Source organism: Ctenopharyngodon idella, chromosome 11 (assembly GCF_019924925.1).
Source record: "Ctenopharyngodon idella isolate HZGC_01 chromosome 11, HZGC01, whole genome shotgun sequence".
NCBI lineage: Eukaryota > Metazoa > Chordata > Actinopteri > Cypriniformes > Xenocyprididae > Ctenopharyngodon > Ctenopharyngodon idella.
Window position 1 is genome coordinate 16,479,486 of NC_067230.1, and position 21,655 is coordinate 16,501,140.

The 21,655-nt window shown below is 36.9% G+C and overlaps 1 protein-coding gene across 1 annotated transcript in view; it reads left to right on the forward strand.

The window, feature by feature from the left end:
• Positions 1-21,655, forward strand: part of atg7 (ATG7 autophagy related 7 homolog (S. cerevisiae)) — a 75,394-nt gene that overhangs the window by 11,203 nt on the left and 42,536 nt on the right. Inside the window, 7 exon segments of the mRNA XM_051913332.1 lie at positions 1,758-1,848; positions 1,931-2,075; positions 4,544-4,702; positions 11,087-11,281; positions 13,012-13,165; positions 16,367-16,443; positions 16,734-16,849. Coding sequence (XP_051769292.1) covers positions 1,758-1,848; positions 1,931-2,075; positions 4,544-4,702; positions 11,087-11,281; positions 13,012-13,165; positions 16,367-16,443; positions 16,734-16,849 — 937 coding nt within the window.

Genomic DNA, 21,655 nt, shown 5'->3' on the forward strand with positions numbered 1-21,655 from the left:
ACACTTTTGGTTACACCGAATGACGATATTTTCAAACAATGCTAACAGGCTGATATCTAGCTAGCTAGCAAAAGGACAATCAAACATTTTATATTTAGTACAAGTTTTTAAAATATTACAACATTTTCCATGTTTTATAGCGGTTGTACCGAATGACCTGATGTTTCGGGACATGTGTATGATCAAGTGAAAACATGAATTTTTCAAATAGTTAAGAGAGAGTTAGTTACTTTGCTTCATGACCATGTGGTCTTTGGCAGGTGTCTGAATGATGTCACATCCTGTCACATGATACTGACCACATGACTTGATCCAAAATGGTCCCTTTATATTGGTTACTCCAAATGACATCAATGAAATTCATTTTTCCGGACATTCTTTCTCATTACAAAGCAACGACTTCTACACATAATTTTAATACCATTTTGCACTATGTTGATATATGATGTTATAAAATCATGCCAGAATAAAAAAATATATACATTTATTACATTTTAAGATATTTTAATCACAAATGAAATGGCTGTATTGGCCTTTGGACGGTTAAAATGACCTTTTGACACTTCAAAATCTTTAAAATACCTTTATATGTAGAAAATATAATTAAAACCTTTTGGATTCAATAAAAGAGATCTAGTTGTACTACCTTACATACTTTGGATGTCATGTCTTTGTTTTTTATTATTATTTTATTGTTTTTTATATAAAAAAAAAAAACCTGTCACATCATTGACCCTTTTAAGAAATTTACTAGTGATTTCTGAGTGAAAATTGTTTCAAAGTAAATCCTACACCAAGTTTTCTCAGTGTAGATCATGGCGAGCACAACCTCATTTTCTGTGTATGTTCAGTCAGTTGTTGATGTCACAGCAGAAGATCGAGTAGAGTTTATTCTTCCTCAGCTAGGACATGATGTTTATCTGCTCGAACCCTTCGTCCACTCATCTGAGTGGCTTCATCGGTCGTGAACTGATGGTGGAGATTCCCTGACATTCAGCCTCATCACACATCAGACTTGTGAATTCCTGTGGGAGTCTCTGCGCTGATGGTGTGAATTGCTGTGTGAATTGGGGCGAAACTGCCGGCTTTGAAAGGACAGCGTTGTAGGGACCTGATAAGGGTATCATAAAACCTTCCTGACCGAAATCCAATTATTCTGTTTTCACAAAGATGGCCTCTTTCATCGCTCTCTTAAACACACTGCTGTCCTTAATCGTCTGGTCTTTCCTCTTCAGACGCACATACAGGGATGTCTTCACACTTCAGTGAGGTTTGCCTTTGTGAATTGCGACATTCACTTGCACTAAAAAGTCTTATGATCTCAAAGTGCGTGATTGAATTCTGGGTAATCCACCATTATTTCACAAACTACACATGGGAGATAAAGTATCTCGAGACGTGTTCATGCGTTAAAAAACAGCTAGTCGGTTTGTGCAGCTAATCATTTTTACTAGTTGCCAAGTCAGTTCTTTATGCAAATGAAAACAGTCTTTGCACCAATGGTCTGCTGTCATCATAGCGAATAAGCACAGCTGAAGTCATGTGATCGCCTCATGATCGAACTCCTACTAGTTGTACAGCTTCAGTACAACTACAGCTATTGTTAGTTAATGTTAATTAATGCATTAACCAATGTTAATTAATAGGAAGTGAAAGAATTATGATAAAAACACCAAAATTTAATAAATAAAACTCAGTCGTAACTGTAGTCTGTTTACTTTTGCGTTATATTTAAGTTGAATTACTTGTTTATGCAGTATGTCCAAAGAGCGTGGGTTGGGAGAAGAACCCGAAAGGGGCGATGGGACCCAGAAGTGTCAATCTCAGCGAATGTATGGACCCTAAAAGGTACTAAACGCAGGGCGGAAGTTTATACACTTTTGAAATGGTTTTCTCAGTGGTTTGTTACACATTACATAATTTCTTCTAGGCTGGCTGAGTCATCTGTCGATCTTAACCTGAAGCTGATGCGTTGGAGGCTGGTCCCGTCTCTGGATCTGGATAAGGTCGTGTCGACGAGGTGTCTGTTACTGGGAGCTGGAACTCTGGGCTGCAATGTGGCAAGAACACTGATGGTGAGAGCCATTTACTTGTGATTTTCAGCAATTTATCTCATCTGACAGGTGATGGAAAAGCTTTCTTTGGCTTCAGTATGGATTCCTTGGCTTGCTTTATGTCATTTAAGTGCTTATTTGCTTTCGCCATAATTGCTTCTTAATGGTTTTTGAAATAGTCCTAAGCTTAGGACTGTAATTATAGTCAGTAAGACACAGATGCTGCCATTTCAAAATGATGGTGGTGTCACGCGATAAGATAAACATGTTGACAGTATGAAAATGAAAACGTCTTCATGCCAGTTAATTGCAACTTTAAGAGAGTTTGCACACTTGGTTCCAAAAACGGTTCTTAGTAATTGTGGCTTATATGTGAACGCTCCAAATGAACCCAGACCCTTTTATAGTGGTTCACTTATATTATAGCGTGCCTTGTGAATGCAAAGTGTTTTTTTTTTTTTTTTTTTTTTTTTTTTTTTGCATTTCATTTTTGACTATTGCAATGAAAACTTGAGGGTTTAACCTAATTGCCTTTCAAAGTCACATCAAAGTGAAGAATTACAACTGAAATATATTGATACTGCTGTAAAATAATATTCTAATATTCAATTTATTAGCAGCAGTATTATCATTATTATTACTCATAATAACACTAGTGATAAAAATAGCAGTAAATAGGAGGAACATAATTGATTCAAAATCTAGTGGTACAGATTTGAACAGTTTGAAGCAAAAGTGGCATGACACCAGTTCACGACTGAAATGGACCAAAATTAGTGCAATTTTTGTTTCACTTATTGAGGTCTGAGTTTTATTCTTTTAAAGTCTGCGTGAAAGGGAAGATGCTCTAGTCTTTTCTTCACTATTGTGACATATATCCAAGTGAAACGGAGTGAAACAAATGTAGGGCTGGGCTTGATTTTGTCTGTGGGGAGTTGATTGGATGGTTGTTGTTTGCTATTTGTGGATATCATGTGAGTGACAGGTTGCCCCGCCCTCATCAGAGAAGAGATGCTGCAAAAGGGAGGAGAAGATATTCTGATTCAAGATTACCAGGAACATGAATTAAAAACAATAATGATGTGCACCGATAAATCATTTAGAATAAACACTGCAATATTCCATAATAAAACAAGAATTGTCAATTTTGATTTCATAGTGAACTTGAGCGTGAAAATGTTTGCAATTTGCTGTTTTAGCACCCGGTTTACTAGATCCATCTGTGCTCCAAGCAGTTTGCACGGCATAATTCCCCATTTTGAAGGCCAGTTCAGCAGACTACCACAAACTGGCACCTGGATAAATGCCTGGCTATGAATATGATCTTGAATTAAGCATCATTTGATGAATCGCTGCTGTCTTGTACATTTGAAAATGTACACAAACATCACTTTTAAATAAAATTCCATTTAGCTGGCAAATAGTGCAAACCTTTGCCAATAAAGCACAAAAAGTCTATAAAGGAGGTGTGGTTGTGCTGAAAAGAATGATAATTATGTTATGTTTTTAGTCATTTCTCAATTTGATGAACTGATACTGATTCTTAAATCCCAAGAATTGATCTTTTAGTCTGTCCTTTGTTGTTTATGAACGAACAAAACTTCACTAAACATTATTTGTAGTGCGCCTCCCTCTACTTTTTTTTATATGAAACAAAGTCTCAGCTTTCAAAGTATGTCAAATTTATCATGAAATTCAAGCAATAAATGTGTTTTTTTTGTCAGATCGATGTAGCGGCTTATGAACCGATGATCATCTCTTTACTACTAGTTACAGCACCAAATAAACATGAATGAACATCAGAAGGAATGTTGAAAGATACAGAACAACTGACTGAAATGAATCACATCTCATGTAATCCAGCAATCAGTGTTTCAACCACAGGAAAGACTTCAATAAAACAGTCAGCTTGTGAACAATATGATCCAGTAACGTCACATTTACCTCAGGAAAGCCATTCAGTGTTCATAAACTTGATAGTTAGAAAAATAGCTCTATAGAGGAACATTTAAATTTATGCACTATATTACATGTTCAGTATATTTTTACTGAACCTGTTCTTTAATATTTAATTGAATAAATCTATAATTAAAACAAGTGTTTATGATAGCCACCATTTAGATTATTATATTTTTTTAAAAAAAATAATTGCAGTAGAAACCTAATTTCGCCATTATTATAATAAAATTGTGCAAATAAAATGTATACAAATCAGTTGTTCATTTTAACCTGATATAATATAGTAATGTAGCGACTGATGTATGTATAGTTGATAGAGAGAAAAATTTACATGTACTGTACCTGTTATATATCTAAATGAAACGATATCGAATCAAGATCGGAATAGAATCATAAGCTTGTGAATCAAAGTTGAATCGAATCGTTTAATTTGTGTCAATGTCCAGCCCTAATGAAATACTGAAATACTGCAAACTGCACAAGTGTTTAGTGAAGTTCTGGCTACATGTTTTCTGCTCTGTTTGTTTAAGGGCTGGGGTGTGAGGCACATCACTTTTGTGGACAACGCAAAGATCTCCTACTCGAACCCGGTGCGACAGCCGCTCTATGAGTTTGAAGACTGTCTGAGCGGAGGGAAGGCGAAAGCTCTCGCCGCGGTGGAAAGACTAAAGAAGATCTTTCCTGGTGTGGTGAGGACTTTGAAATCTTTCAACAATAAATAAAAGAGTGGAAAATGGAAATGGACCAGGGGTCTCAAACTCAAATGCCTGAGAAGCACTGATATTAGAGCTGCACGATTAATCGTTAAAAGATTGTGGTCTTTATTCAAACACCCACAAGATATTATTCCAAATAACAATGATTCGCCTGTTAAACCTTTGACAAGTATAAACGCAGCAAACATTCAGATCTGTGTTGGCGCTGCAGTTGTCATGTATAGATATGAAACAGCTTCATAAACAGTCACACAGTATCATTATTTCTGTCTTATAGTAATTCAGATTATCACAGAAGTACTGAGATAAAAGTTTATAGTTTGGATATAAACACTGATGTCTACGGTAGCGATCAAAATAGAGTAAATCACCTTTTGAACGGAACTGGAGGCTTCAAATAAAGATTGAAGTGGCGACAAGTGACTATTAAAAAATGCATTCATTCATTCAAGAGATTCGTTCAAAAATGCAATTCATCCAGTAATGAAACAAGTGAAGTCTTTATATGTGAGTCATTGAATCATTCATTCAAGAGATTTGTTCAAAAACTCTGATTCATCCAGTAATGAAACAAGTGAAGTCTTTATGAGTGAGTCATTGAATCATTCATTCAAGAGATTTGTTCAAAAACTCTGATTCATCTAGTAATGAAACAAGTCAAGTCTTTATATGTGAGTCATTGAATCATTCATTCAAGAGATTTGTTCAAAAACTCTGATTCATCCAGTAATGAAACAAGTGAAGTCTTTATGAGTGAGTCATTGAATCATTCATTCAAACAGATGAAAAAAAAAAAAAAAAATTAAATAGACTGAAGCAATTAACATTTTGTCAGAACCTCTAGTAAATTCCGTTATTTTGTTTAATTGTCAATTCAGAATTGTGGGAGAAATTTTTTGTTTAACATAAAAAAAATAAAAAAAAACTATTGAATAGTAACAAATAAAAATGTTTTACAATCATCCATTTGAACTATGATTCAATGTACTGTTGGATCAGACTGCTCTGTGTTTTTATTGGACTAATGATGCCTGAATAAACTATTCACACCTGACAGGCTGAATGAACCAATGCTGCGGGTCGTTAGTTTGAGACCCCTGGATTAATCGGTAGGACTCAATTTCAACATGCAATTATCTAGAACAATGAAGTCTGAATTATTCATTATAATATTGGCTGCTCTGCAGATAAATGAAATGAAAAGCCAAACAATGTTTTTGACCTGTCCAAATGACTGATGTTCATTATCTTTAAGGAGTCTCGTTGCATTTAATCCCACTATGTACAGTATAACCCATGTTTATATGAAATGTGGCCTCATTTATATTCATCTGCTCAGTGATCTTCTGATGCATCACTGAGCACACCAGTGTGAGGTGTGGTAGACAACATGCATAAAGGAGGAATATAAAACAAAATAGTATTTATTTAAATAAACTAAATTTACAGAGATCGCTGGAGATTCAGTAGAAACACAGAAGATCGCAAACCACACATACATCAGCGAGAACCGACAAAAACAGGGTACATATGCATTCACGTCATGTCGTAATTACCGTAACTGTAAAAAGTGTTCATGTCCTCGTAGAACTCATAATTACAACTTGTAAGCTGGGAATTTCCATCATGAAATTACGACAGTAGGTTGCAGTGGGAACAGATGAGATCCAACTAGGTCAATGAAGACAAACAGGAACTAAACACAGGAACTGTGAACACATAAAACTAAACCAAAGCGGAACATGATCCTGACAATCAGACGACGAGGGCCGGCACTTATGGCTTCATTCACATGCAAATTAGCTTTTTATGTTTTCACTGCAGTTGAATTAGAAGAAAGCAAGTTTTTATTGAGATTTTTTTTTATCACAAATTTGATTTAAGTTTGCCTGGATAAATAGAGTTAAACAAGCAAACAAACAAGGAACTTCATCTGCAGTAGAAGGTTAAATGAGGAAGTGTGCTCAACAAACCACGTGTAGTCTCGATTTTTCTCCACTGTCCTTGCAAAATTACATATTTTCAAAATCGACTTGTTCTTTAGGGTTTTAGTAGTGTTGTTCTTTGTAAAACTGATTAAAATTGTAAAACAAATACATTGAATTAATTGTGCAAACATTGAAATGTGCAAATATTTTTATTTGACTACTGTAATAGAGCACAACAGTCGGGTCCTGGAAGTGAAAACTCCATTCATTTTCTCCATAGGGAAATACATTTTTAACGATACCTTACAATCCTTTAAAGACAGCCATGCTATGAGCAACAAGCCTGTTAATCGATTGCTTTAAATCGGATGTTATGACTTCACCTTGTAGCTGGTTGGCTTAGTTCATGGATTATAGCTCTTTAACAAAAAGTTGCCAACTGTGAATCTGATTCAGCATAAGCAAACACAGCTGAAGTGGTATCATGCAATATCATGTCGTGGGATCTCTGGTAATTCCCACCCCTACAATTTACTAGTTAATTGGTGGATGACTAGTCAACTAGTTGACCATCCCTAATTCTTACTATTCTAAACTAGCCATCTCATCAATTTGTTCATATAGAGAGACTTTTTCTCAGATATGTTCCCATTGCTAAGCAACAAAATCAGTTTCAGTACATGTTGTCCTTGTGTTTTATGCTAAGCTGTAGCATCAGACTCATGTGACTCAGACTTTAGCTGGGCTTCATATTTATGAGTCTGTGTGGGAATGCTGTTGGCAGGTCTTTACATCCATGAGGCCTGTGAATCCTCTCTGATATCATATCCGCTTCACTTCCCATGATTCATCATGCCGGGCAGCTTCAACTAATGTCATTCCAGAAAACCAAGTTTGGCCATTCACAACCAAGAAGAAAGTGAATGAAACAACTTTGTACAAAGATTTGTATTGAATAAAAGTAACGAAAATGTCCTCACAATCAAAATGCGTTAAAGAGGACCTGCTTTTTTTCAGTGTTTATCTGTCTTTAGTGTGTAATGTTGCTGTTTGAGAATTAAAAAGCTAGTTAGTTAGTAGTGTGTTGAAACTGGCGGTTATGGTAAGGGGCGGGACATTTCCCAAACACCAATCACAACACACCGCTCCAGCTGACCAATCAGAGCACATTGTGCTTTTCAGAAGGAGGGTCTTCATAGAGACAGGAACTAAACAGAGCGTTACTGACAGACTGGGAAGAGAGGAGCTGAACAATGGAGAATATGAGGAAAATAATCAACATTCAAGCAGGAAAACCTGTTCTAGACATCAAGACTAAAGGGCATAATATGGCCTCTTTATTACTACCATGTACCAAATAAGACAACATTATGAAATTTATTAATGCGTATATATGCTGAACAGGAAGAGACCCAGTTTTGTAAATGCATAAACAAAAGCAGAAGATTTCAATCCTGAAGTGTTGCGTTGAACAGCTGCAGGTGATATGAGCAAGTCATATGAGAGGATGCGGTGACTCCATGTTGCTGTGATTGGCTGATCAGTGGCCACCTGTGATGTTTGTTGCTGGTCTGCAAATCTGCATGAATGAGTCTTTTGGAAAACATCATCACTTTTAATCACGTCTGAAACAAAATGAATGTGAAATCACTTGAGTGTGGTGGCTATTAATTAGCATTCCACTCAATTAAAGCTGAACCTCCTGCAAACATGTGCATCGTTTATCAAGGATTTGTTGACTAATGAACCTCCAAAATGAAGATGATAGCCAAGCAACAGTTCACTGTTTCACAGTTTCATTTAATTCTAAAGTGGGATAAAAACATCCTGATAACAATCAATAATAGAAGTGGCCTAAGTATTAAAACATGTAAATATATCGTCTGTGAAAGTCTCAGGACTGAATGCAATGATACAACGTCCTAACTGCCTGTCAACATATGTATTTCCATACCTCCACGCATCTGCTCGCTCAGACATCACACGTCATCGGCGCGTTCCAGTCACTGAGTGCCACAAACAAACAGCAGCCGCCTTTTACAGTTACTCCTGAATCAAAACAACGAGCTTATGCTGCGTTCGTGCCATGTTGTAACCGTAATTTAGAGACCGCAAACCGTGACATTCTACCCGGAGCTGTTCATGTCCTCAGACTCGGATTTATGCGTTTCTATGTCAACACTATCAACGGCAAAATTAATCTGCAGCAGTCAGGTGGTGCAAGGAGCTCTGTAAGTGGTTTACGTTAATTATTATTGTAATGTTTTTTGCTTTGAGACATGAGGTAATTTAACGCAGTTTCTCGTGACGCTCTGGCTGTGTGCGTTCATGTGTTGTGGAGGAGGCGTGGCTTTGGAGACACTAATGCGGACTAGAAATTTCATACACAAAAGTAAATAGAGATACTGTAGCTGTGATGTGTGTTGTGATTGACCAGATTAAATAAATTTCACTCCAAATTTCCATCAGAGTAGTACAGTGTTAGAGCAGAAGGAAAATGTGTGTGTGTGTGGTTGTGGTTTTTCATAGAAATGTGTTTTTCATGAATTAATAGCAGCCTAACCCTGCACAATGGCTGAATAGTGGTAATTAAATGGCTAATAACTATATAATGAAATGCTTTGTTGTTGTTACCTTACTGATTTAATTGTAAACGTCAATGTTTTCACCTTCATTTCTACATCAAGTTGATGGGTCACTGTATGGTCACTGTAGCTTTAGTTTCTGTCAAAATGATGAAATGGATGCAGAAATCTCCATCACGTTACACTCTTGTTGGTCAAGTTATTATCTGATCACACCTCAGAAGGGCCTCATTATAAAAGTGTCTTTCATGCCAGTTTCTTCTTTTGCTCCAAATGTTATTTTTCCCGAGTGCACAGAACGAGGTGCTAAAACAAGAGCGAGAGTGATATCCTTATGTAAGACACGCACCATCTGATCAGTTGAGCTGTGTGCGTGTGTGCGTGTGTGTGTGTATGTGTGCGTGTGTGTGTGTACGGACGGGCCCTTATTAAGGGATGTTTCAGTACACCTGCCTAAATAATCTTTGCTTTTCTATCATGTCAGTGTTGGCAGCTGCCCGTCTGTCCGCCGTGATGAAATTAGCCGTCTGCTGTGTTTACTCTGTGGTCATCATTAATTCATCTGCTCATCCTGTATCGATCTGCTCCCCGTTCTGCTAATTACGCCACACATTTTACCTTCACAGAACCCCTGCGTGTGTAGGGCCAATTAGATGAACCGGATATCCACGCAGTAATTACGACTCTCTCACCCACACGCGCCGTACGCTCTCTCTTTCACTCTGACAGTGGGATGAGATGATGTCTGATTCACTGCTCACCTCGCAAAACTGAAGTCATGTCTTCCGCTACAGCAAATGTTGACACACACGCTGAACTGATGCTGGATTTGTGGTCGTGTTGACATTGCTATACTTTCTTAGCTTTGATGCTTGTCTGAAAGCTTTATGATCGTTTTGTTAGATTTACAGTAGGAAAAAATATTAAAGCTTTACTCTCACTATATCAGGTCGAATTCAGTTTCTGATAATGTATGAAAATCCTTTTGATTGAATCGGAGTAAAGCTGTAAATGTCAATGTGTTGTGACTGTCCTGAGCAGGCAGTGGCTCAAGAAGTCACTCTCAAACTCTCATTTAAATCCTTAAACTCTTAAAAACAACATTTATAGAGTTTAAATTGAATATGTAGTACATATAGACTTTTAAAAGTTTTTCCTTTTTTCATCTCTAGTATGGTGTAAGTAATTTTAGGCTGTCTTTGCCAAATTAAATGAATATCTGGTTGATAATAATCTACACAAGAAACTCAAATTTTCATTCTAAACATGGTACAGAAACAGCATTTGTTTGAAATGTGAACGATCAGAGACTGACTTTGTGTGCGGATAAACAATGCGTATAGATTTGATATAATGCAGGATATTATTCTCATTCATTTACTTGAACTGTCAAAGCTGGTTAGATTGTTCAGGAACTGTTAGTAGAATAACTTAAATCCTGGTTTATGTATAGTTTTTTTGTTGGTTTGTTTTGAGGAAAATGTAGGTTTTTGTGGAGTCCCACTGGGCTCGGTTTTAGGACCTCTGCTGTTTACATTGTCTATGCTTTAGGTAATGTAATCAGGAAGCATGGGATACACTTCCAGAGCTATGCAGATGATTGTGTTTATTTTCAGTCCCTCTGAACTACAGAACTTTGTAAACAGCCTGACTATTTGCTTCGTAAATACTTTAGAATGGATGTACCAAAATGTCTCTTGTTAACAATTTTATTGATAGTGGGTGCAAAAAATCTCTTGCAGGATTTGGTGTTCAAAATCATTTTTACACATAATGTTTTAGCTTTTAAATGACTGAACATTTTGCATGTCACCTGTTGTGAATATATTATTCGTCCCATTCAGAATGCGGAGGGCTACAACATGAGCATCCCAATGCCTGGCCATCCGGTGAACTTTTCCGAGTTGACAATGGCTCAAGCTCGGCAGGATGTGGAACAGCTGGAGAGGCTTATCTCTGAACACGATGTGGTCTTCCTGTTGATGGACACTCGTGAGAGCCGCTGGCTTCCGACAGTCATCGCTGCTAGCCAGAGAAAGGTAGCTTCCTCCCCCCCGTCTTTCATCTTTTATTTATTTATTTATTTTCTCCATGCCTGCCTGCCTTTTTATATAGTATGTTATTGTCACAGTTGTTGGTACGTGCTGCACAGGGTTTGTTCTTTATATCTGATTTAAGGACACTTAACCTCAAAGAGGATGCTTCTATATTTGCAACACTTCACCCTACAATAGGCATAATGCACATATCTATGTTAATTATAATAGATTACACTAGCAATAGCATAAGTAAAGTTTTGAGCATTAATAAGTAATATTATAGCATTTATATGATTACATTGTAAAGACCTATGTACAGAAAATGCACTGCAACAATTGCAGTACCAATTGTGGACAAATATTGCAATATTGCATACAGTATGAATGCGTACTGGTTGATACATGCAAATGTTTCAGTGCAAAATATAACCGTTCTGACAATACAGATTCACTTGATTTAAAATATATAGTCCAGGGGTATTCAATTAAAGTTCCAAGAGGTCCGGTCTCCATATTTCATTCCCAGCGGAGGTCCAGACAATACTTTTCTGGAACAGTTATACATTTCCATCAGGGCTGCCGTAATACTTTGTAAAAAAAAAAAAAAAAAAAAATCCTAAACACTCAAAATAGTCATCAAACATGAGAATCTTGGGCCCTTAGAGCCAAAGCAGTGCCTATTATGCCTATGCCAAAAAAAAAGTAAATACAGGTTATATCAGATGTTTTATCAGGCTTTTATTTATTTATTTACATTTACATTTAGACATACAGTACATGTATGGCACATAAGGCCTTGTGACTGAGAAAACATGCAGGAGAAAAGTATGGACTATTTTTATATTTTGCTCAAAGTAATAAACTACTAAAAACAAACAGCTTAAATAATAATAATCAAAACTCTCATCAAAAGTACAAAACAAAGTTAACTAGTAATTTCAAAGTTTTTTTGTCTTCCCTTGACATCTCTAAAAAATTTTCCAAATTATAACATTGTTTATTATGAAATGCTCTTAATATGCTGATTAATTATTATGAATGTATGGGTCTAAAGATGCCACGCGTTAACTTGTCGCAAACCTGGTTTAGTTAACCCCTCAGAGTCATCTGCATGACAAATAAAAATAATTCATATTTGTTTTGAAAGAAATGAATACTTTTATTTAGCATGGAAGCAATAAATTGTTCAAAAGTGACAGTAAAAAGACATTTATGATGTTCTACAAGATTTTTATTTCAAATAAACACAATGTTCTTTCTATTCTTCAAAAAATCCTGAAAAATAATGGATCAACTGTTTTCAACATTGATAATAATCATAAATGTTTCTTGAGCATCAAATCATCATATTAGAATGATTTCTGAAGGATCATGTGACACTGAAGACTGGAGTAATGATGCTGAAAATTCAGCTTTGATCACAGGAATAAATTACACTTTACTATATATTCACATTTTGATCAAATAAATGCATAAGAGACTTTTTTCAAAAACATTAAAAAAATCTTGCAAACCCCAAACTTTTGAACATTAGTGTAGGAATATGTCTTTTAATTATAATTAATAGTTTTCTTTTATTAGTAAAAATAATATTATAGCTGCTAGGTCCAAAAATCTGAGAGCAAATCCAAACTAAAGTCTAAGTTTTAGAATTGTTTTGCCTATTTTCTTGAAATCTTTAGGTTTACTTTAATCACATCCAAGAGTTCAATATATCTGTCTCTCTGCAGTTGATAGTTAACGCTGCTCTGGGATTCGACACGTTTGTGGTAATGAGGCACGGCCTTAAGAAACCCAAAGAGTCACAGTCTGAGGAGTCCAGCCCCATGTCTGCTTCCTCCAACTCCTCGTCTTCCTCCACACCGGCAGCCACCATCACACCAGGTGCGTTCTGCTTTCATCGCTGTTTAGATCAAGCGTGTTGTAAAAGCGACTCGTGCACACAAAGCAGAGGTCTACAGCAGCGTTTTCTTCAGCTTAAACTCATTTCAGCTGAGTTTATTGCCAAGGCAACATTTCTAATTTTCGTTTAGTACATGATTTCAACTAATATGCATGTTTTATTTTATTTCAGCTTTATTTCAATCAACAGAAATGTTTTTGTTAGTTTTAGTTTCAGTAAATGATAATAACACTGGTCTACAGTAAACCTCAAATGCAAAATGTCAAAAGTCGTCATAGTTAAAATAGAGATACAGGAGGCACGTGGTCATGAAAAACCTGGTAATATCTGGGAATTGCAGAAGAGGTGGACAGATTTGGCCCTTATGTTGCATCTTATTGCTTTTCGGCGTCTCGCCGTGTTTTTGAGACTGTGTCAAGCTACAACTTGGAAATTCAAGACCCCTGCTTTCTGTTCTGTTCTTTTTCACTCCATCGAGCTGTGAGCACAAGAGCACATCTGTGCGAACGGCTCGTGACTCATTCTGGGCTGCCGCTGTCAGTAAGCGTGAGGCGCGATGCCTGTTGGAGCAGGTGTGACTCATGAAAAATCATGAAGGTGGTACTTCAAGCGTGAATTGGCCTGAACATATCTATGGTTTTGATGGAAAATCCCTAATTACTTATGGGTCATGATTACTTGCTCTTTTTCATGCTTTTATATAACATAATTATTAACATATTCATTTTACAGCCATTTTATTAATAGTTCGGTACAATTAGGTACTGCAGGCAACTAATTAGGTGCATTTATTACATTGTCTGGAGTCTGCAATCAGCTTTTTTTATGCAATACCTACTCAAAAGAAATCTGCAAAATGTTTAGTATGTTTGATGGAGTATGTTCATGCCAAGAACTGTATTCTGAGTGATTTCATCAAACACACTTATATGTGTAAAAGTAGAAAAACTCAGTTTTGTAGCAGGCTTATGTTAAAAAAAAGGCATGTGAACTTAATATAAAGTTATTTTTTAGTCACATCTGTTACATGTACTTACTGTAGTAATGACAGTAAATTATGCATAATTACATATAACTAACCAAACCCTATTCCTAACCCTATAGTACACACTGTTGATTAATATTTCTTAATACTTAAATATGTAATTACACTGTAAAGGTCCTTGCACACTGAGTCTGAAATTGAGTTTTTTCGTATTCATCATCCTAAAAATTCATCACGCACAGAAACCTTGCACACTGAGTCTGGTACGTATTAATTAATCAATTACAATTTTTTATTTTTTTTAAGTTTTATTAAAAGAAAAAGTTTTATTAAGTGTTAACAATGAGATTATGTGGTTTTTATAATCAATTAACACTGCTTTTGTAATTTTTTTTACAAGATCAAAGGTCATTCGGTTTAACCAAAATTTCGGTTTTACCGAATGACACTTTTGGTTTTACCGAATGACGATATTTTCTAACAATGCTAACAGGCTGATATCTAGCTAGCTAGCAAAAGGACAATTAAACATTTTATATTTAGTACAAGTTTTTAAAATATTACAACATTTTACATGTTTTATAGCGGTTGTACCGAATGACTTGATGTTTCGGGACATGCGTATTCATGCGTATGAATTTTTCAAATAGTTAAAAGAGAGTTTGTTACTTTGCTTCATGACCATGTGGTCCTTTGCAGGTGTCTGAATGATGTCACATCCTGTCACATGATATTGACCGCATGACTTGATCCAAAACGGTCCAAAATTACTCAGAATGACATCAATGAAATTCATTTTTCCGGACATTCTTTCTCATAACAAAGCAACGACACATAATTTTAATACCATTTTGCACTATGTTGATATATGATGTTATAAAATCATGCCAGAATAAAAAAATATATACATTTATTACATTTTAAGATATTTTAATCTCAAATGAAATGGCTGTATTGGCCTTTGGACGGTTAAACCGAATGACCTTTTGACACTTCAAAATCTTTGCATGTAGCAAAATATAATTAAAACCTTTTTGATTCATTAAAAGAGATCTAGTTGTACTACCTTACATACTTTGGATGTCATATCTTTGTTTTTTATTATTTTTAAGGCAAAAAAATGACCCGTCACATCATTGGCCCATAATCTTTCGTACACCCTTTGTTTTGAAATCGGTACCTACCATCCTGTTTTCCAAGCTGTTCCGCAATCAGCTGTCGTAATATTCCGTCTCTTTGTATTCCACACTTTGTTTGTCATTCAGTGCTTTGTGCTGTGAGACGAAGTGGATCAACTTGTCAGACGCCATTCTGGATTTTGGCGTTCGCTTGTACGGTGGCTTTTGAATTGTCAAAACACCTCTAATACCATGGGGAAAAACTAGATATTTTTAATATTATCTCATAATTTGGCAGCAGGTTTATTAGGCTGCTGTCACTTTAAGACCTGACACACGAACCCATTATACTGTTACACACGCGTTTCTTTCTCAAATAAGAGAAAGAGCAGCTGGAATCATGTATTATTCTGTGGATAATGAGTATTGGAAGCGTTTCGGATATTTCAATATCGATATGTATCGAAAAATCGATATTTGGGACAAAACTACATTGCACTTAGTTCATTATTTCAGATGCATTTTCAAAACATTACTATTGAAAAGTGTTTATATTATATATGAAATTCAACCTGCCAAAGTGTCTAGTAGGAGTGACTGTGTTAAACGCCACTGCTGAAATACACCTGAATTTGGCGAGTTGTTAATGTCGAGCCCTGAATGTATCTAAAGTGTTTTATTCATTAGATGTGCAAATAAAGCGACCTCTATGACAACCGTCATGGTAAAACACTTTTCTTGGATTGTGTCTTGAAATGAAGGCCTGCAATATCTGCGTTCAGCTAACAGATCCAATCCTGTAATGTTGATTGGAAATGAGCAATTCTTCTGTAAATAAAATATAATTCAAATGCAGAACTGTAATCTAATGAGAAAAGTTCACGTTTTTTTTGCTTTTGGACACTAATAAGTGCAATATGATACACATGATCCACTTCAATATATCCAAATCTATTAATTCACAGGATTGGTTCACAGCATTCATAGGTCAAAAGATGTGTGAACCTGCATAGAGATTCTGCAGAGTTTGAGATGCTGTATTCTGAGATGTTTTAAGCATGACTTATATTCCTTCTCAGGAGCGTCTTTATTCTCCAACATACCGGGACACCGTCTTGGCTGCTACTTCTGTAATGATGTGGTCGCCCCTGGAGATGTGAGTTTTAATCAAGCACTTTCATAGCTGTAGTTAAATTAAGTTTTCCTCAGGACACGTATTATATTATAATATCAAATGTGTAGCTGAAACCAATCAATCTTATGCTAAAGTGCCTTGAATTCAATGGAGATCATAACATGATTGAAAATAATCTCCTACTGAGTTTATCCATCACTTAGCCAAAATAAAACATTTTTACGAACTGAATAATGAATATGTTTGGTTTCCATGATTTATGGTTTCAGCTGTTACTCAAACCTGCTAGTAAACTCTTATCCACCTGTTAGTCCACCAGAGACAGGACTCTGGACCAGCAGTGCACAGTGAGCCGTCCTGGTCTGGCCATGATCGCTGGAGCCCTGGCTGTGGAGCTGATGGTGTCTGTACTCCAGCACCCTGAGGGGTACGTGTTCAACTTCACATTTAAAAAACATAACACTTCAGCTACTGTACATCATGATTTGCTTCTGTCCATATGGTATGCCAGAGTATTCATGCATTGTAGAAAATTGATAAAGAATGTATGACTGAAGCAGTTTTAAAATGAATGAACTTAACAGCTAGCCACTTTTGTAGCATAACAAATGTGATTCACACTGCAATTCCATCAAGAAATACACCTGCATGATGCACTTATTGTGAATAAAGAGGCCACATTATGCAGTTTTTCAAAGTCTTGATGTTGTTTTTGGGCTCTACTAGAACAGGTTGATTATTGTCCTCATATTCTCCATTGTTCAGCTCCTCTCTTCCCAGTCTGTCAGTAACGCTCTGTTTAGTTCCTGTCTCTATGAAGCCCCTCCTTCTGAAAAGCACAATGTGCTCTGATTGGTCGGCTGGAGCAGTGTGTTGTGATTGGTGTTTGGGAAATGTCCCGCCCCTTACCTTAACCGCCAGTTTCAACACACTACTAACTAACTCAACCAGGCCCCGCCCCTTTATTCTGCGTATGAATTATTTAAATGAGGAATATTGTGAAGAAAACTCAAGATGGAGGCGTTTCAGGGAGTTCAGTGTATACATGATTTGAGACACAACTAGACAAATAGTCTGTGGTATCAAACTGGAAATTTATGAAGCTTGCAAATTTGGATCCTTCACCTGTTGGCATCCTTAAAGCTAAAAAGTGTAATGTTTTTTTCTGTTTTAATACTCACTTCAATCCCATATTAAAATGCAGAGACAACTATTGTGTTTGTTTCTTTTGAAAAGTGTAACACTGTGACCCTAGGGTGCTTTCATAACATCGATCTGATTGATCGATCAGCAGCACTCAACCACCATTGTGAGTTTGTGGCGCAGCTCTCTGTTTGACCGAACAAAGGCAGATGTGGGGAACATTCAAAACTTGCTTAGAGCTTAAAAATATAGCTTTCCTGTGAAATACATAATAATAAAAAACAGAACTGCCATCCATTTGATCAAAGCACCCTTCTAATTTGTTGACATTAGTGAGGCAGACATGTCACACTTCACCTTTAATAGGTTCATACCATCTTAGTTCCATCTTAGCTTCATTTCCAACCCTGAGTTTAAGTCACGCTGAAAAGGAACAGCACTAATAGCAATTACACTGTAATGTCATATCTGAAGTGCAGAAAGCCTGTATGTTGCTTTTTATGTATTTCCAGATGGATGAGAGGGTGTAGAAAGCTTTCATTGATGTTTACTATTCAAGGAAGCAGGGGCCATTCCTCTCAGTGCCCTAGATAGTGCTGGCATCCTACTGACAGTCTCTCTTCAGATGCATTAAGCTGTTATAGAGCTGACGGAGCTTTTCTATGCCTGGATAAAAGCCTTCAGATATGGTGCGACAGAGGATGGCACCCTTGTATGATAAGAGGTCCACTTCTGCAGGGGGCTTTCAGCTGTCAAACTGTTACAGGAGAACACTTCGACTTCAGAAACCACTGTAAAGTCAGAGAATATTTCTTTGATTAATAATTTTTGGGATTATGAAATACTTTTTCCTATCCCATTTTTTTTTTTTTTTTTTTTTTTTTAGTAGACGCTCTGGTACAGCAGTGGCCGAGGGCCAGTTTATATGCCTTCCTGCTGATATGCCTGCTTTCCACGGTTCTTTTGGGAGTGTGGGAAGACAGAGTGCATGTTGTGTTCCTAGCTCCACTGACCATCCCAAATTTGTAAAATCCTTGACAAGTTCTGGTCAGAGTCGACCTCAGGCCTGGGTAGGGGTGTGACGAGATTTTGCACAGTATTGCACAGTATTTTTAAGAAATCCTCAATGACGAAATACATGGCTTTTGACATTGTTTAACTAATCATCTTGTAATGAATGTCATTTCAGTTCTACTTTCTGAGTATGAATTATTATATGCAGTAAAAGCTCCAATTTGCCTCAACACAACTGCCTGGAAGTTTCTAGCATGCCTACTAAGACTTTAATTAGCTGGTCAGGGTTTGTTTAGTTGGGGTTGGAGCTGAACTCTGCAGGACAGTGACCCTCCAGGAGCAGGATTCTACCTCTAGGGCTTATGAGATGTGTGGATTACCTTCGCCTCTGGACTAGGGCTGCCCCCGAATAAGAGTTTTTTTAGTTGACTAGTAGTCGTTCATTTAAGCTATTTGTCGACTAATAGCATGTTTAAATTAATTTAATTACTTAAATATAAACTGGGGGGATTACTAAACCATAATGAGCCTTTAATATAGGGGTGTCAAACATACGGCCCAAAGGTGTCCAATCCGGCCCGGGGAATGAATTGAACAATAATAAAAAAAAAATAGAGATGTATGGAACCAGCCATAAATCCCAACGTTTTTAGTTTTATTTTGGCCAATCTCTATTCTGGACTTAAAAGCAAACTGCTTTGCAATCATTTCCCAGACTGTCATTTGTGTGGAAATATTACGTAAAGGTGACGTTAAAACACGCAAACGCTGAATACGGACGCAAAGAGGAGAACATAGATGCGCCAGCAGAGGAAAATACTGTACTGTGCACAAGCTCACTGTTCACGAAATATAGGAAGAAAAATATAAATATTGAGGTTTATATAAATGTACCTCTGAAGTGAACTGACAGAAAAGTTTCGAAGGCATTTTCTTTTCCTCTTTATCTCCGTATAAAGTTGTGTTTTCAAGCGCAGCGCTGCTTAGTGTACAGCGGTAATCAACGAAACACTATATCGCTGCTGTTCCTTAAGCGCCACCTACTGACAGAGAGTGAATTTGCATTTCCATTCAGTCCATCCGCAATTTTTGTTTTGTGCAGGTGTCTTATGTAGCATAATTTCACAAAACTATAGTCAGACCATGCTGTTTTTGCTGTAAATATTGAAATTATATAATCAAATTTAAATAAAAAAAAACGGCTCATGCTACAGAATCGGCAAATTTGCTTGTAAAAAAATTGGACTTGGCCATGATCGGTGCATCACTAATAAAAAAATATAAAATAAAAGTAATATTAAATAAAAAGTAAATAAAGTAAATAAGTCTTTTCGCTGTAGAAACAAATGCTGTTTTTAAAGAGCAGTGTGTTTTTCTAGTTTTCTTGCTAATTAGTTTGTAGTTTGTTGGGTTAATATTAAATGTAACTGTCAGCGCGCTAAGTTTTAAAAAAAGGTAATTCGGCCCGCACATGGTTACATTTCTTCCTATCCGGCCCTCAACCTAAAATGAGTTTAACACCCCTGCTTTAATAGGTGTAATATATAGCCTATTCCACACTCAAGTGCATGCGTAAAGCTTTCCACAAAGCACCAGCAAACATAATGATTATGAATGTGTCAGGAAAAAAATAGCAAGGAGACATTTTAATTATTTATTAATAAACTAGAGTCAGTGTCGGCTGCAAAGATGAAGTTGACAATGCTGACTCGCCGTCTTCGCAGTATAGTGAACACGCTTATAGAGAGAAATGCGGATTACATAATCAGAGAGTAGAACATTTGAATTGGTTCGTTTAAAAGTAGACATTTCAAGCTTTCTATAGATATATTTCTCATGTCTGTGAGGCAAGTATACGCTGAATTTCGGTTCATTTTTGTGACACGCTCTAGTTCACATAGACCGAGACGGCAGAAAGCGCATTCTGTTTGTTTTCTTTATTTTACAAACATTTTTACAATGTTTTTTTTGTTATTGTGAGTTTACACATAAAAGTACAGTTTGGAATGATGTATTACTCTTATCTGTATGACCAAAAGTATTTTAAGTTGTTTCTACTGTTATCAGGAAAAAAATGCAAGTGATCGCGCCAGCGCCTCCATGTCTTGCATTAAGTGAACTAATACTTCCACACTCCGAACAAATACTTGGATATCCGCCTAATAATAGCGCACATTTATCTATGTTAACGTTAGAGTGAGCTGCCAAGTTACTTAGATGTTTCAATTGATAAGCTATATTTGAGGTCGATGGATGATAGGTGAACGCTTGGTTTTTCTTCCCGACATATAATTACCACAAGGACCCGCCGTTAACAATCTGTCCCTCACGGACTGTGTGACTTCTCCGTGGAGTTTTTTTTTTTTTTTCTGCGTCTAACCAACAAATACAATTTTGGTCGACTAAGCCTCTTCTCTTCAACTACTAGGTGGCAGCCCTACTCTGGACATTCGTGCACACTTTACTAGGTGTTGCTTCTTCCCAAATTTTGGTAAGAAGAGGGTTTTTGGAGGTTATTTGTGTGCCGGCAGCCTGGGCCTCTCCTCACACTTTTATCAGATTTAAAACCTAGCCAATGGTGACTCGAGCTTCAGTGTGTCTTTTAGAGGGTTGGTCTGTGCAATCTGCTTTTCACAGGCTTTGTAGTATGGTGCTGTGGTACACTGTTCCCATAGTGTCAGCTACTGGCGCAGTGTTGAATGGACTCATGAAAGGGAACGTCTTGGTTACGTATGTAACCTTGGTTCCCTGAGTAGGGAACAAGATGCTGCTTGCTTGCCATACTCCTCAGTCCTGCTGCAAGCTTTCTTCGTGGAGAAATCTGAGGATTGATGGCACGAGCACATTCTTTTGAGGCACTGGTGACAGGATGCCTAAGTAGGCGGTGTTAACGCCATCAGCCAATGAATTAGCATGATTCTGTACAGGCTTCAGACAGTCGCCCCACCTGGAGGGTGTGCATCAGCTACTGACGGCATCTCATTCCCTCAGGGAACTCAGGGAAACAAGGTTGTATACGTAACCGACACATTTGGCCCCTGTGGCTCTGGGGCGCTATTAGACATCCTAACATGTC